The sequence below is a fragment of the Physeter macrocephalus genome, chromosome 10 (assembly GCF_002837175.3).
Source record: "Physeter macrocephalus isolate SW-GA chromosome 10, ASM283717v5, whole genome shotgun sequence".
In the NCBI taxonomy this organism is placed as follows: domain Eukaryota; kingdom Metazoa; phylum Chordata; class Mammalia; order Artiodactyla; family Physeteridae; genus Physeter; species Physeter macrocephalus.
Window position 1 is genome coordinate 35722968 of NC_041223.1, and position 17392 is coordinate 35740359.

General features: G+C 37.2%; 1 protein-coding gene across 8 annotated transcripts in view; it reads left to right on the top strand.

Moving 5' to 3' along the window:
- The window catches only part of ECHDC1 (ethylmalonyl-CoA decarboxylase 1), a 58959-nt gene that overhangs the window by 19123 nt on the left and 22444 nt on the right, over window positions 1-17392 (top strand). For 6 of the 8 annotated variants that reach the window (XM_028494466.2, XM_007130723.4, XM_028494467.2 and 3 more), the window contains 3 exons: window positions 675-817; window positions 9432-9484; window positions 13633-13713. In XM_028494466.2, coding sequence (XP_028350267.1) covers window positions 675-817; window positions 9432-9484; window positions 13633-13713 — 277 coding nt within the window. The remainder of the gene's footprint in view (window positions 1-674; window positions 818-9431; window positions 9485-13632; window positions 13714-17392) is intronic. The other 2 variants (XM_028494471.2, XM_028494470.2) reach the window with 1 other exon arrangement.

Genomic DNA, 17392 nt, shown 5'->3' on the forward strand with positions numbered 1-17392 from the left:
AACCTTGTCTTGTTCCTGATCTTAGTGGAAATGGTTTCAGTTTTTCACCATTGAGGATGATGTTGGCTGTGGGTTTGTTATATATGGCCTTTATTATGTTGAGGAAAGTTCCCTCTATGCCTACTTTCTGCAGGTTTGTTTTTTTTTTTTGTGGTACGCAGGCCTCTCACCGCTGTGGCCTCTCCTGCTGCAGAGCACGGGCTCTGGACGCACAGGCCCAGCGGCCATGGCCCACGGGCCCAGCTGCTCCGCGGCATGTGGGATCCTCCTGGACCGGGGCACGAACCCGCGTCCCCTGCATCGGCAGGCAGACTCTCAACCACTGTGACACCAGAGAAGCTCTCTGCAGGGTTTTTATCATAAATGGGTGTTGAATTTTGTCAAAAGCTTTCTCTGCATCTATTGAGATGATCATTATGTGACTTCTTAATTAAGGGAGAGAGAGAGAGAGAAAGAGGTCACTATCAAATTGTAAACTTTTAAAGCAGAGACTGTCATGCTTGCCTCTTTTGTATATACTCCTTAGTATCAACATGATAGGCATTTGATAGACATTCAGTAAATATTTGTAAAATTTGTGACCTAAGAGTCTTGTTTGACACTTTACAGTTTCTAAATTATTTCTATTTTGTCCAATATTTTATGTGTTTTTGATTCCCCTTCCCCTCGGGCAGGTGTTATGATGCTACAACTTCTGGAAAAAGTGATTGAGTTGGAAAATTGGACAGAGGGGAAAGGTCTCATTGTCCACGGAGCAAAAAATACTTTCTCCTCAGGATCTGATCTGAATGCTGTGAAAGCACTAGGAACTCCAGAGGCAAGTATTGTATGAATTATGCAATAGGTTCTGCATGTTTGTCAGACATCTGGGCTAAGATACTTATGTTCTACTTATATGGTTATTTTCATGACAGCTTTTCTTTAATAGCTTTCCAAGGATCAGAGTTTTTGTTTTGCTTCTTAAATTAAAGATTAGGTTGTAATAGTGTGAAGTAATGAAGAATAAAATGAAGGACAGGAAGACTAGCAATAAAAAGTTCATTATTAAAGCCAGCAAGGATTTTAATTTTTTAAGTGGAAGTCCCTTAGCATCTCATGATAAGTTTTCCATGAGGTACCTAGCATAGCTTTGGCACATGGTAGACTTCAACAAATGCTAACAGTTGAAAAATTTTCTTTTGAATTATGATTACAGAAAAGGAATCCGAATCATTTGTCATTATCTGTCCTCCAAGCAACCTGTTTTTCTTGAATTCAGCTGTCCACTAACATCCCCTAGGCAGAAAAAAAAAAGAGAGAGAGAGAGAGGAGAGAAGAAAAAGAAAAAAAGTATCTGTTGCCATTTAATTATAGATGTGAGCTGTATGTAGGTAATAATGTTTTAATGTTATTGCACAACTCTCATACCACTCTATGTAGTATAATGATCTCTATTTGCATAATATACGAGGAAGGATCTCTCTTTTGGAAATTTTGATAGATTTGTATTTGAATGCTGGTTTCAATATTTTCTGGCTAAGTGATTGGGTAAATCATTCTTTCTAAGTCTTATTCTCCTAATCTATAAATAAGAATTGTATATTTCACAGAGCTATTGTGAGGATTCAAGATAATATATATAAAGTGCCTACTAGCATGGTGTCTGAAAAAGGTAGCTATTATTTTTATTTCAAAGATCATCATCGATGATGATCCATAATTTGTAGCAGCACTAGCCTTAAATTTGTAATGCCTCTGAATGGTTAGAGTGAAACTGCAGAAATGCATCTCGGGGCAGGGGGCCTCCGAGGAGCTCTGGTTCTTTATGTCTCAGATCGGAAAGAATTCAGCAAGAGGCAAAGTGATAGATAAGAAATGATTTATTAGAATAGGATGCTTATAGGTTTACAAGCAGGCAGGCAGGAGGGTGCTGCCCTGAGAACTTAGTGGGCTACAGTTTTATAATCAAAGGAAAAGTGGGGAGGGGGAGAAGACCACCTTCTTCCTCATTCTTGAGTAGACATCTCGCTTCCAGCATTGGGTCCTCCTCCATGTTGGGTGGGGGATTTTTCTTGTCCCTACGTGGTCAAACTGGGGCTGTCATGGTGTAATGGAAATGAGCAAAAAGGTGGTAACATATATTAAAATATGGTAAATCATCTCAGCTTTCAGTATAATGTCACCTTTTCCTTATATTTTTATTTTCAGTGTATGCAGAGAAGCATGTCCTAGAAATCATTAACTTACTGACCTCACTGGGCAGGATGTGGGTCTCATTCCACCATTATTATATCGTTTGGGGCATGTCTCATGCTTCTGTTGCGATTTTGCTGCTAAGCAAGCCTGCTTGGTTTTGTGGTGAAGCAAACCTGCTTTCTTGAGTGATCATTAACTTATAGGGTCTCCCATACTTTGTCTTTACTTGCAATGCCCTAGTGGGATTAACTATTTAATCACCTACTTTGTCCCTTTAATCTGTCCCTATCAAGAGCACTAAGCTGGGGATCTGAATATATGGATTCTTGCCCAAGCTTTACTGATAATTAACTATGTGACCTGCAAGTCATTTGATTATAATTTTTTATTTCTAGAATAATTGTATTGCTAAGCACTTTACTATGTTCACAAAAGATACTATAAAGATATTGTAGAATGAGATAATAGATTACTGTGGGACTGGTGTGTTGTCAGCGTTGGGCTGCACTGTAAGGCCTGTATTTGCCCAGCTTTAAGACCTAAGAAAGAGCCCGGAGTCAGTGACAGAGACATCAGTGGTTCAGTGGATAGGGGGAGCGTCTGAAGCAAGGTCCTGGAGCAACACCTCACCATCTGCAGCAGATGGCGGGTGGGACAGGGCAGGACAGTCTTCACTCCAAGGGCAAGGGGAGATAGGAGATGGCTAGTTTTAAGGGGAATTAACCTCAGGTTGGCTCATTGGTTACCAGGGAAACTAGCAGAGGGATACGCCCCTCACCACCCCTTTGTTAAGAACAGTCACTAGCTTGGGCCTGGGGCAGGTATGTAGGAAGGTCAGTCATGTGAGTAGGGTGTAGGTAAAGCAGGCACTGGAGGAGCAGGGAATGTATAGAGAGCCAGATAACAGCCATCTTGAGTGTCCTGACCTTACAGTCAGATAGGAAAACACCCCTAGAAATGTGAAAGGTTATTTTGCTTTCTTCTAGTTAGAAGGTTGTTTCTGTCTAACTAGATCATGTGGCCAGGATTTTTTCCCTATAAATGTAAAAACTAAAAGTGGAGACAAGCTAATTGTTTCACATATATATAGCCAGTCTGATGTAAATCATGTAGGAAAATATGTATCATTTTTATTCAGACTTCAGGTAAGGGATCACTAAATAAAGTTTATTCTTTCCAGTAAGGACATTCTCCAAGTAATCTGCTGTCTTGAATGCCTGCAGTAGAGTAAGATTGACTTTCGATCAACAGCTGAGAACTCGGGTGGTGTTACCCCAATGCTTAAATAACACTGCCGGTGTTCGTCCCTTGTAGTTATGCACATCTGCCAGTCTCATTAGAAAAAAAAATCTGGAATTGTGATTCTGCTTTACAGTATGTATGCTTCAAGCCCAGATTGGTATTTAAAATACCTTATTTTATTTAAAGCATTTTTTTGTGTAGATGGATCCTTTATTGTACTTCTATGAAACGTTCTTAGTCATAGTTATAGGAAATATACAGCATAGAAATAAACAATTTGAGTAAATTCTCTTTATGGATAATATTAAGAAACACAGTAATATTTACAAAGTATGGTGTATTTGTCACATGATTTTTAAAATTAATAAGAACTGGAAACAGTTTACATAAAGTTCCTGTTAACTATTTCCATTTCTCATATAGAACATATTCCTATATGCCGGAGAAGTAACTATAAATACGTGTAAAACTGAAGTTTTCAATGGCCTTGGGACTTCTGAGGCTCATACATGTTCATGAATTGCAGCTGCACATATGAACGCATCTGTCCCTCACAGCTGAGAGATTCTGAGATGCTTAACATGACTTTAAGTATAAACAGCCTTTCTCTCAACAAAGCTCTTCTTTATCTAATATACTTACTCTTTGTTGTTGCAAATGCATCATTGCATCTGCTTATTTGGTGAATTTGCTCTTCTGAGGATGATGAGATAAGTAGAATAGATGATTTTAGTAATTGGGTTACTTTCCCTTCTCATTATAATAAGATACATGAAAGTGATTATTATGTGGCTTTTTAAAAAAAGATAATTATGTTGATGTTGCCACTGTATGTTTTCAGTTTTGAAAAAATATTTTATTAATGAAAATTACCAAATATAAACAAAAGTAGATGTGTCGACTGAAAAAAAGTGTATGACCTAAAAGTTGAGAGTTAGGTTTTTTTCGGCGGACATTTTTAGGACTTCAGGCCTGGAGACAGCATCTCAAATAACCCTGAGAAACTGCTCCGAGGAGGTGAGGGGGAACCAGAATATATAGGAGTATTTGCAACAAAGGGCAGGTAGTCGGAATGTCAGAAGATTATTGTTAATTAAAGAAAACCAGATATCTCAAGTTAAGGAATTTACTGCTTTTCTATGTATAGGGAGGTACAAGAGTCTGGGCTCACTGAAATCATTCCTTTGATAGGCACTTCAGCTATCTGGGGCCAGTGTCCTGTGTTTTCTCATCCTGAGTTTCCTTAATCTGCATTGTTGGGGTGGCTGCAGTCTGCTGACTGCTAGATGGGGAGCATTCCTTGTTTCCATCTCGAGTTCCCTCAGGGCTCACCATCGGTGGTGGCTGCTGTGACTGATGGCTGTGATATCCTTTGTTTACTGATATGACAGGCAATATTTTTTTTCTCAGACTAATACGTTGAAACCCTCATGTACTCATAATAGTATCAGTAGTCATCAACATTATATTTGCTTATCTGTCATTCCAGTTTGTTTTTCTTTATGTACGTGGTCTCCTAAGAGGTTGGTTTCGTATTGGTACCCTTTGTTTAATGAGCAGGAAAAGAGCTCTAATGGTTCCTATTAGGCAGTTAATCCTTGGTTGAGAAGGTCCAGGCAGGGAGATGAATTATCATAACACAAGCGTTAGCCCTGAAAAGTTATGGGGCAGAAAAAAAGAATAAAATAGGAAAAAATCTAGTGTTAAGTATTAACCCATTTATAAGATTTGAATTGATGCTACCAATGTTCTGCAGACTAAAAGAAGTCTTTTTTTCAGAGGGCAGAAATAATCAAAATCCAATTAGAAGCTTCAAGATTTGGGGTAATAAAAACCTGCTTACTCTGCAGTGAATGGGTTTAATAATGCCTCAAGGAAAAGTCTGGCATTTTAGAAACCTTTATACTCTTAATCTAGCTGGAAGATAATATCCTCCTTTGTCCGCTAACCTCCCTTGTTACTTTTCTACCAATCTGTTGCCCCCTATTTCTCTGTTGCCTAAATTTCCACAGCAACCTCAAAGTTCTTGTCTAACTTCTTTGCTTTCGCTATGACTATTGTACAGTTCCATTGTAGTCTTATTAATTTGTAGACAAGCTATTATAATTTTCTTGAAACCCTTCCATGTATTTTGAGGAAATTAATAAATTCATACAACAGGCACTTAGGGAAAAAAAAAGAGGCTCATTTATGGTTATGTTACTGTAAGGGGGACCCCTTCCAGGGCCCAAGAGTGGACTCTTGTCTGACACTGGGAATTGAATTGTCCAAGGAGACACCTGTACTGACAAAGCAAAAGACTTTACTAGGAAGGGGTGCCTGGGCGGAGAACAGCCGGGTATAAGGAATGCAGGAGAACTGCTCTGCCACGTGGCTTGCAGTCTCAGGTTTTATGGTAATGGGGTTAGCTTTCCAGGTTGTCTCTGGCTAATCATCTTGCTTATGCCCATATTTCGTCCAATTCCTGGCAGCGCATACATCTCTCAGTCAAGATGGTTTCCAGCGTGAGGATTTCTGGGAGATTGGCAGGACATATTATGGGCTGGCGTCTCCTCCCTCATTTTGACCCCTCTTCTGGCTGGTGGTAGCTTGTCAGTTCTGTTTTCCTTATCGGTACCTCCTGTTGTGAGATAATTCATTCAAGCAGTTATTACCCTGCCTGGCCAGGGCAGATGATTTCTGTCAGTGGTTCCCTAACAGTTCTAGGATAAGATATGCTTATAGGCTGGGCATTTTTTCACTCAGGATACATGTGGCTTAGAGTAAATATGATGTTGATAGTTCCCTTTGGCACTTAGGCTGGGCATCGTGCGTCTCATCTTTGTTATTCTAGGAGGAGCTGGAGGAGGAGGGTTGGGTCTCAGGGTATCATCCAGATAGGATGGAAGTATCCCCTTCTGCAGCAGCTCTGAAAACCTTTATTAAGTTCCGAGCTCCCAACTTTCATTCATCAGAGTAGGTCTAGATTTTCATTGGTTCCTTTCTTTCAATTTATTCTATCACAAGTCAGGGTTTCTCTGTCACTGGCTTATTTTCATCCTGTAGCCTAGGAAGAGGCCTGAACATTTAGTCATTGTTGGCTCAATAGCTTTGGGGAATAAATTTAATAAATTAAATATTTCTTCTCCCTAGGTCATGTTGGCTAGTGCAATGTAATCTCTACTTTATGATACATTTAAAGCCAAAGCATACCTTATTATCTGATTGCTATTACTGATATTAATTATAACGATGATAGATAACATTCTTGTTCTAGTACTGTATGTCAGGCACTATTCTAAGCTCTTCCGTGTTATAACTTATTTATTACTAATTTCCCTAATGAGATATAGGTACTATTACTAGCACCATTTTACAGGTGAGGAGACTGAGGCACAGAGAGGTTAAGTATCTTGCCAAAATTCAAACTAGCTATTAAGTGGTAGAGCCCAGATTCAAACCTAGGCAGTTTAGCTCTAGAGTCTGTGTTGTTATCCATTATTCCATATTGCTTTTAAACATTTTTAGTGTGACTTTTATCTTTTGAATGAGAAGTATAATAGTACATAGGTTAATACCCGCTTCACTTTCATTTCTACCAATTCTAAATAATTCCATCAGTATTTTAAGTACTCTAAACTCTAGTAATAGAAAATAAGCCTATTAAAATTACTTTGTTGAGATAATTTAACAGGCTTTATAGGACAGATTTTTAATAGAATATAAACTATTCTAGTTTTAAACCTTCTAGCTCTTTGTGCTTGTGTTAATTTTCTCATCTTTATTGTATAGACTGACCTTCCTGATAAAGGCTTTCAGTTAGGAAATTTGTATCATACTGATTTTTACCACTCATTGACTGCCTTTGTTTTGTGAATCAACATAGTTCTCCATCTCAAATTCATCTGAGTCAGTTAACTTCAGCAAGCACAACTATATGCAGAACATTGTACTACTAGCTTCTGAGGATAAAGAAGTCATTTTGTTAGCCTCAAAGACTTGATTATCTAGGCCTAGCAAATGCCATCTCCCCTTCTCCTCTATAAAGCCTTCTCAACTACCCCCACCCAGTTGAAATGAATTGTTTCTTATTTGCCACTGTTCTCAGCTTGTTCAAGCATTTCTTAAAAAACATATTATACTGTACCTTGATGCATGTTGCATTTCTTTATTTCTCGCAAGATTTTTGAGGACTGGGGACTGGGACCACATTCTACTGATTATGTTCCCTATCCTTACTTTGTATAGATGATGTGACTGATAATAAATCCAAACACAGTGTATACAATCTATAAATTCTGTAGTTAAGTTAGAAAAATAAAAATTTATTTTTAAACACAGAGGAGAAAACTATTACTGTGGGATTTAGAAACTCTTGATGGAAAAATATTTGATCTGGGCATTCCTTGAAATAGGTAGAGAAAAGGACAGGCTGTTCCAAATAGTGGGAATGATGTGAGCAAAGACACAGGAACAACCGTAACTGTAAGGTGTTAAAAGAATGACAAATAGTTTGTCGTTGCAGAAGTTAAGATGCTTGGATGAGGGGTGCAGTAGTCAATAAAGTTGGTAAAATAGTTTGAGATCAGTCCTTCCCAAGGAATTTAGACTTCATTTTATTGGTGATATGAAATTATCATCCTACAGGGAGGTTTTTCAGGCAGGATGCAAGATATATCACAGAGGAAAAAGAAATTAAATATAGAGAGACCAGTTAGGAAGCAAGGCTGTTGTAATAATCTAAGCATGAGTAACACAAGTCTGAACTAGTGTTGCGGCAGAGAAAATAGAAAAAGAAGGGATTTGCATTGGAAATATTTCAAAGGAAGGATTGAGGGGACATGCTTGTTAACTCATCGAGCATGGGAGAACTGTGAAATGGAAGAGTTAAAGATAATATCAAAATTCTGAGCCTTTTGGACCAGAAAACCTTTCCTATTAACTCAGAACTCACTCTGTGATCTTTTACGGAGTATCTAGGTACATTTTCATCTTTCCAACCATTCTTTAAGTCAAATAGAACAGGTTTTTAAAATTTTCATTCCTTCCTTATGGATGAGAAAACCGAAGTTCATAGTTATGACTTGCTCAAGTTTATGTTATTATTATGTGGCAACACTAGGATTAAAACCCAGCTTTTTCACAACCAGTTGGTTTTGCCATGCTGAATTTGAAGTATTAGCAGAATGTGAAATGTCTAGCAGGTTTTGGGACTCTACATGAAAACAGTAGTTGAAGCAATGGGAGTGGTGGAGACTTCCAAAGGAGAAATTGTAGATAAAGGAGAGAAAGAGAATCATGGATTGGATTTTTGGTAATAGCATTTAGCTGAATAAAAAGAGATAAAGAAGAAAACTGGAAAATAACAATCAAAGAAATAGGAAGAGGATCAGGAGTGGAAGATGTTGCTAGAAACTGAGAATATCAAAATGAAGAAACTGGTCAAAGCAAGATGCTATATATATTATGGAGACACAGAGGAAGATGAGGATAAGGAAAAGCCATTTAATTTAACAAATAGGAGATTATTAGAAACCTTTGAGGAGAGTCTTTTGAGAGAGGGCTGAAGACCATATTATACTAGGTTGAAGAAAGTATATGAGGGAAAAAAGAAGAGGCAATGAGTTTACACTACTATTAGGAAACTTGTTTTTTATGTTTATATTCTTAGGGGATCAGAGTTTGGGATAATAGGTGGGTTTGTCTTATGCCTCTTCCCTCCAAATTACCCTGAGTAGAACTCTCCTCTTTTCTAGGGTATATGACTTAGGTGTGAGAGTTACTCTCTCTCTCACACCTAAGTCTTTACTAATAGCTCATGCAAAGCTGAGCTCAAGGAACCCTAGAAGATCAACACAATTAAATACTGCATCATTTGCATTTCAGACAGCTTTAAAGAGTTTTAAATGAAAACCTCATTTTATAAAGTTTGGTATATTTTTGGCTTTATTACTTTCTAAATCCTGAAAGTGTTTTTTAATAATTTCTTATATAATACATTTGCGTTGTATCTTTGTGCTTATTCTTATTTAAAGGATGGAATGGCCGTATGCATGTTCATGCAAAACACCTTAACAAGATTTATGAGGTAATGTATCTTTGTTTTTAAAATATAATTTCTAAAAAACCAAAAATAGCTCTTAATTATGCTTTGCAGTAGTTAAAAAGTAGTCACTGATTTTCTAATCATATTTATTCTAATGATGAACTATTTGTGCCATCAAGGATTGTCATGAAGGACATACAAGTTATGTCTCTTAAAAAATAAGAGATGAGAGATAAAAAGAATTTAAGACATAGCACTTTTCCCTAAAGAGTTAAAATTTAGGTATAATCTGGCTATATTTAGGTATAGACATGGGAAAGTTAAATACTGTTACTAGACCAGAATAGACACTGGTCAAGAGATGACACATAAGGATTACCTAATATTCAAAGTTAGTAGAATGTGTAGTGAAGTGGTCTGTATCTGCAAGGAGATAGAAAAAGAGTTAGTAATGGGAGGAGGCTTTTATAGATTTCTGAGGAAGATGGATTCACTTTGCACCTAGATGAGGAAGAAAAAGGAGAAAATTTTGGGCCTGTCATTTTGCATTTGGGGTTACAAACTGTGAAATGATTGGGCTGATAAGCTTTCTACTTCTATATTCTGAATGTAAACAATTTAAATATAATTAAAACTAAGGAAATTCATATTTATTTAGCATACTTGTTAATTGGACGTCACTGTATTTTTGGTACTCTTTGTATGTGAGTCTAGAAAGAAAAGTGGAATCAACATTACTGTTTAAAATACCTTCTTCATTGTCTTAGCTCCTATTCACCTACTTCTCTCTATTACATTTGACTTTTTCTTAAATAAATCTTAAAACATTTAAAAAAAAAAAATAATCCTTTTTAGGGACTTCCCTGGTGCTCCAGTGGTAAAGAATCCACCTTACAATGCAGAGGACGTGGGTTCGATCCCTGGTCAGGGAACTAAAATCCCACATGCTGCAGGGTAACTAAGCCCATGTGCCACAACTACTGAGCTCGCGCACCTCAACTAGAGAGGCTGCATGCCGCAAACTACAGAGCCCACGTGCTGTGGAGCCCGTGTGCCACAACTAGAGAGAGAAAAAAACCCACATGCCACAGCTAGAGAGAAGCCCGTGCCCTGCCAGGATGAGCCCGCATGCTGCAACAAAAGATCCTGCGTGCCTCAACGAAGATCCTGCGTGCCGCAACTAAGACCTGATGCAGCCAAAAAAAAAATCCTTTTTATTTGGAAGCAGTGTGTGTTAAGAAATTTGCAATTACTTTAGACCTGCACCTCTTCATTTTGGTTAGACCTACAAAAAATTCTATACTTTCAAAACATTTTAAATTCACCTTTTAAATACACACTTTGCAAAGTGGGTCTTTGCAAACACGAAAAGTTAAGACTTATTTTTACTTCAGAACCATTCGTTTATATAGGATCAGTCTCTGGATCATTTCAGTGAGTAATGAAAACGTTTTTGATAGGAACCTTCAATAACAGTTCTGGAGCTCAATCTTCTGTACCACAATTCTTCCTTTTGGATACAGCCTTAATTTTCCCATCCATAATTTGATATCAATAAAAATGGACTAAGACAATATCACATTGAATTATTCCCGATTGCCAGCTGCTGAAAAGTTCCAGGAGCTGTATACAGGCCTACCTCAGAGATATTGCAGGTTAGGTTCCAGACCACTGCAATAAAGCGATATCGAAATAAAGCAAGTCACAAGAATTTTTTGGCTTCCCAGTGCATATAAAAGTTATGTTTACACTCTACCATAGTCTATTAAGTATGTGATAGCGTTATGTCTAAAAAAAATGTACATACCTTAATTTAAAAATACTTTATTGCTAAAAAATGCTAACCATCATCTGAGCCTTCAGTGAATTGTAAACTTTGCTGGTGGAAGGTCTCGTCTCAGTGTTGACGGCGGCTGACTGATCAGGGTGGTGGCTGCTGAGGGCTGGGATGGCTGCGGTAATTTCTTAAAACAAGACACCAGTGAAGTTTCCTGCATCGGTTGACTCTTCCTTTCATGAATGATTTCTCTGTAACATACAGTGCTGTTTGATAGCATTTTACCCACAGAGGAACTTCTTTCAAAATTAGAGTCAGTCCTCTCAAACCCTGCTGCTGCTTTATCAAATAAGTTTATTTAACATTTTAAGTCCTTTGTTGTCATTTCAACAGTCTTCACAACATCTTCACCAGGGTAGATTCCATCTCAAGAAACCACCTTCTTTGCTCATCCATGCGAAGTAACTCCTCATCTGTTAAAGTTTATCATGAGATTGCAGCAACTCAGTCACATTTTCAGGCTTCAGTTCTAGTTCTCTTGCTGTTTCCACCACATCTGCAGTTACTTCCTCCACTGATGTCTTAAACCGCTCAAAGTCATCCAAGAGATTTGGAATCAACTTCTTCAAACTCATGTTAATGTTGATATTTTGACCTCTTCCCATAAATCGCAAATGTTCTTAATGGCATCTAGAATGGTGAATCCTTTCCAGAAAGTTTTCAAGTGACTTTGCCCAGATCCATCAGAGGAATCACTATCTGTGGCAGCTATAGCCTTATGAAATGTATTTCTTAAATAATGAGACTTGAAAGTCAAAATTACTACTTGATCCACAGGCTGCAGAATGGATGTGTTAGCAGGCATGAAAAGAGCATTAATTTCATTGTACACTTCCATCAGAGTTCTTGGGTGACCAGGTGCATTGTCAGTGGGCAGTAATAGTTTGTTTTTTGGTTTTTATAAATTTATTTTTGGCTGCATTGGGTCTTCGTTGCTGTGTGCAGGCTTTCGGTAGTTGCAGTGAGCAGGGGCTAATCTTTGTTGTGGTGCGCTATCTTCTCATTGCAGTGGCTTCTCTTGTTGCGGAGCACAGGCTCTAGGTGCGCGGGCTCAGTAGTTGTGGCTTGCAGGCTCTAGAGCGCAGGCTTAGTTGTGGCGCACGGGCTTAGTTGCTCTGCGGCATGTGGGATCTTCCCAGATCAGGGCTTGAACCCATGTCCCCTGCATTGGCAGGTGGGTTCTTAATGACTGCGCCACCAGGGAAGCCCTGGGCAGTAATAGTTTGAAAGGAATCTTTTTTTTCTGAGCAGTAAATCAGCAGTGGGCTTAAAATATTCAGTAAAACATGTTGTAAACAGATGTGCTGTCACCCAGGCTTTGTTGTTCCATTTATAGAGCACAGAGTAGATTGAGCATAATTCTTAAAAGCCCTAAGATTTTCAGAATGGTAAATAAGATTTTCAGAATGGTAAATAAGCATTAGCTTCAACTAGTAGTCACCAGCTGCATTAGCCCCCTGACAAGAGAGTCAGCCTGTCCTTTGAAACTTTGAAGCCAGGCATTGACTTCTGTCTAGCCATGATGCCCTAGATGGCATCTTCTTCTAACATAAGGTTGTTTTGTCTACATTGAAAATCTGTTGTTTGGTGTAGCCACCTTCATGAATTATCTTAGTTAGATCTTCTGGATAACTTGCTCCAGCTTCTGTATCAACACTTGCTGTTTTATCTGGCGCATTTATTATGCTACAGAAATGGCTTCTTTCCTGAATTCTCATGAACCAACCTCTGCTAGCATCACACTTTTCTTTTGTATCTGCCTCACCTCTCTCAGTCTTCGTAGAATTGAACAGAGTGAGGACCTTGCTCTGGATTAGGCTTTGGCTTAAGGAAATGTGGCTGATTTGATCTTCTATCTAGACCAATAAAATTTTCTTCCTATCAGCAGTAAGGTTGTTTTGCTTTCTTATCATTCATATATTCACTGGAGTAGCCCTTTTAATTTCCTTCAAGAACTTTTCCTTTGTATTCACAACTTGGCTAACTGTTAGCCAAAGCCTAAATCCAGCGCAATAAAGCGAAGCACAGTGAAATGAGGTGTGCCTGCATTATACAAAAACATCCATTTATTTGGAAGAAAGTTGATATGTCTGTAGTTTAAAAATATATAATGATTTGGGGAGGTATTTTGATAAATTACATAGCATTTAGTATGAATTATTATATCTTCATTATTATACTGTTTTGCTCATGATACATTGGCTAATAGTTCTGTATTAGCCAATGTATTTGAGGTGTGATTATTTTTATAAAAATAGTTCAGTAATTTTGTTTCTACTGCATCTTAAGTTTTAAAAGTATTTGTAAAATTAAAAATATTAAATCCATTTTTCCTTTTTCCTTCAATATACAGACTTCCTTTAATAAGTGTTGCACTAGTTCAAGGTCGGGCACTGGGTGGAGGAGCAGAAGTTACTACAGCATGTGATTTCAGGTAGGGTGAAAATTGTATTACTCCTTGCACAGGCATAATTAACATATACTCAGATTCATATTTTGCCTGAAATCAACATTTTATTTATTCTTAAACAGGATAATCAATTAGTGAATATTTTCTTTTTGCCAATCATTAAAGTAGATAATTTTAGTCAGTCTAGTATAAAGCCATAATTATTTCATTACTATGCGTTTCAAAAAGTTAACAAAAGGATTTGCATAAATCAAATCCATATTAGCAAAGTCCCTGGGGAAGGAAACCAAGAAAATATATGAAACATTAAGATTCCCAAGAATTATACAAGAAAAGTAAAGAACTAAAAAAACCCAGAGAAAGAAAGAAAAGAGAATGGAGAAAGAGACTGCTTAAGTCTTCCTCTTACAAATAACAAGAGGTTTTCTGAGAACTATTTCCTATCTTTACTGTGATTTGTAGTAACTTTGTGGAGATTTTGGGCTGATGAGGGAATTTAATTAGAGAAAGTTATTTGGGACCAATTAACCATTCAATCCCTAGAATTCTTTTTAGTATTGGCTAGCTGTACTTTATAGGAATGACACAATTTTGATAATGCCTTCTATATTTTGGTTTTGTGTGTATAAAACATAAATGTTCAGTTTAATGACTTGCTACAAAATAGGAACCTATGTAACCATATTATAGGTCAAGAATTGAAAGATTACCGGCACTCCTGAACCCCCATACATGCACCTTCTAAGTCATAGACCCTTCATTTCCATCTGTAGGAAACGATTACCCTGTATTTTATGATAATTACTTTCTTACTTTCCTGTATAGTTTTATAAGTTAACTATTCTATAACCAATATATTCTATTTTTTTTTCTTTTTGAACTTAACATAAATGGCATCATATACTAATAGAAATACTATGAGGAAAGATTCAGTAAGCTAATTCATGCAAAGTAGTAACATTTTATTGATATATTAATTTTTCTTTTTTAAATTTATGACAGGTTTCAGTTTATAAGTTGAAATATATCACTTTGTATTCACATAAATCGGGATTTTAAAATAGTTTTGGTGTGTAAGACAATTTACAAAGATCCCAGTCTCTCTGAAAACTAGTACTAACTGGGGAGGATTCTTGTACATAACGAAAAATAGCCATTTCACGTGACAGTGACCTCTGCTGTCAACAGTGCAGGTTGCATCAGGAAGCTACATTTCATTCTGTGAGGAGGAAGCAGTTATTGGCTTCATGGACAATATGAGACTAAATATAAATTTGCTCTGTGTGTGAAAGGATTAAATGCTTTCTCACTTTACCCTGAAACACAGGTACTTGTGGAATATATAATTTAAATTTATAATTATATAAGATATATGAGATAAAGTATATATTTAAGTATAATTTAATATATTTAAAGAATCCTAAGGTATATGTGAGTATATATTATTACACTTAAAAATTCTCTACATAAAAAAACCATTCTCTGCATAAAAGTAAGTGCAAGTTAAAACTTTATAGATGTACTCTGGAGAAAGTGTACCCTCTAACATAGAGTCTGGTGTTCATCTTTAAGCATTTATTAGACTTTTGCATCATCCTTTATATTCATTCCTAACCTGTGTTTGGGTGTAGTTAGGGTTTAGGCCAAAAGGCAAAATCACAGAAAAAATAGAGATTATTTAGTCCTTTAATACTGCTAATTTACCTTGCTATGTTATTCTCTAAATGAAGTGTCATGTGTTCCTAGAGCCTCATAAAATATTTAGTTCTTTGGGGCTTCCCTGGTGGCGCAGTGGTTGAGAGTCCCTCTGCCGATGCAGGGGACACGGGTTCGTGCCCTAGTCCGGGAGGATCCCACATGCCGCGGAGCGGCTGGGCCCATGAGCCATGGCCACTGAGCCTGCGCGTCCGGAGCCTGTGCTCCGCAACGGGAGAGGCCACAACAGTGAGAAGCCCGCGTACCGCAAAAAAAAAAAAAAAAAAAAAAAAAATTTAGTTTTTTTGATTATGAGTTTTCTGAGGGTACTGCCCTCATCAGGTATATTCAGTAACATAACCAGATACAGTCACTTTTCCAATGAAAACATATTCATTTGTGGACCAACTACTTGGCATATACAGACCCTCATATTAAATTGCATTCAGTAGAGTCATTCATTAAACACAGTTTAGCACCATGGCTAGCTAGGCACTGCCATTTAAGAAACTTGTATGTCTTGGGTTTTTGTTTAGCTTTTCTAGTAATACATGTTTTTTACATTTTATAAAATTTCTGATTCACAACTGATAAGAAATTTTAAAAAAATAGAAACTGATCCTTCACAATAGAAGTGTGAAAAGCACTCTCCTAGACTATTCAGCCCTTTTAAATCTTTATACTAAATGCAAGAGTTCTTAAAAGATAAAGGCTAATAGAGAGGGTTGTATACTGAAGTACGTTACTAGCCACAGTTACAAGGTAGTGATAAATCAATACGAATTACTCTAGCTGATTTTCCCCCCAACTTGATCAGTACCCTGTCAGTTATCTTCTATGACAAATTATATTATAAAAACACCTGCTTGTTATAAAAAAAACCACCAAAAGCTTTCATAGCATTCTGCTAAAAAGGTAAGTTCCTTCCTTAGGTTGGCTCTTTTTAGCTTAACTTTCTTACCTTGGAGAATTGCCTGGAATTCACTCAACTGACATTTTCATTCCTGCTGCTCTTCTATTACCAATGGAAACTATTTCAGAAGAAGAGAAATAATCTTAATATTAATATTCCAAAGAATTGAGCTCATGCACCATTCTAGCATTACCCTATTCCCTGCCCCAAAACCCTTTAAACACCAGCTGATAATACATGTAATGAATTAATATGTCAGAAACAGGTCTACATGGCATATATAGACCCTCATACTGAATTGCCTTCAGTTGAGTCATAATTTTTATTTAAACTTTCTTAGAGAAAATGGCTTTTTAAAAACGTTTTCTAAAGCAAAACATTAACTTATGAATTAAAAAATGGCATTCTACAGTGCTCACAATCTCATCACTGTCTTTCCCTTTAGTGACAAAATTGATGAAATAAAAAGCTAGAACTGTATTAAAACCATTTGCTTCAAATTTTAAAATTTGTCTTGATTAATTAAAATATCTAGAATGAAATATAAATTAAGAAAATATTTATTTGAGTATTAGTTTTCTATTCTTGCAGCCATAACAAATTACCACAAATTTAGTGGCTTATAACAACATCAGTTTATCTCACAGATGTATAGGTTGGAAGTCCGGCTGGGCTCAACTGGTTTCTCTAAACCTGGTCACACACGGCCCAAATCAATATGTTGGCTGGACTGGGCTCTGAGGGTTCTGAGGGAGCATCTACTTCCAGGTTCATCGTGGTTACAGCTGGCAGAATTCAGCCCCATGCACTTGTAAGACTGAGGTCCCTGTTTTTCTGTCAGCCTGTCAGCCAGGGGCCAGTCTTTGCTCTTGGAGGATGCCTGCATTCCTTCTCATGTTTTCCATGTGGCCCCCCTTCAGCAGTGGTGGGTTAAGTTCCTTTCATACTTTGAATCTTTCTCACTTTCCCCTCTGCTGCATCTCTCTGACTCCAGCTGGAGAGTTTTCTGCTTTTAAGAGCTCATGTAGTTAGATTAGGCCCACTCAGGTAATCCAGGATAATGCCCCTATTTTGATGTATATAACCTTAATTACA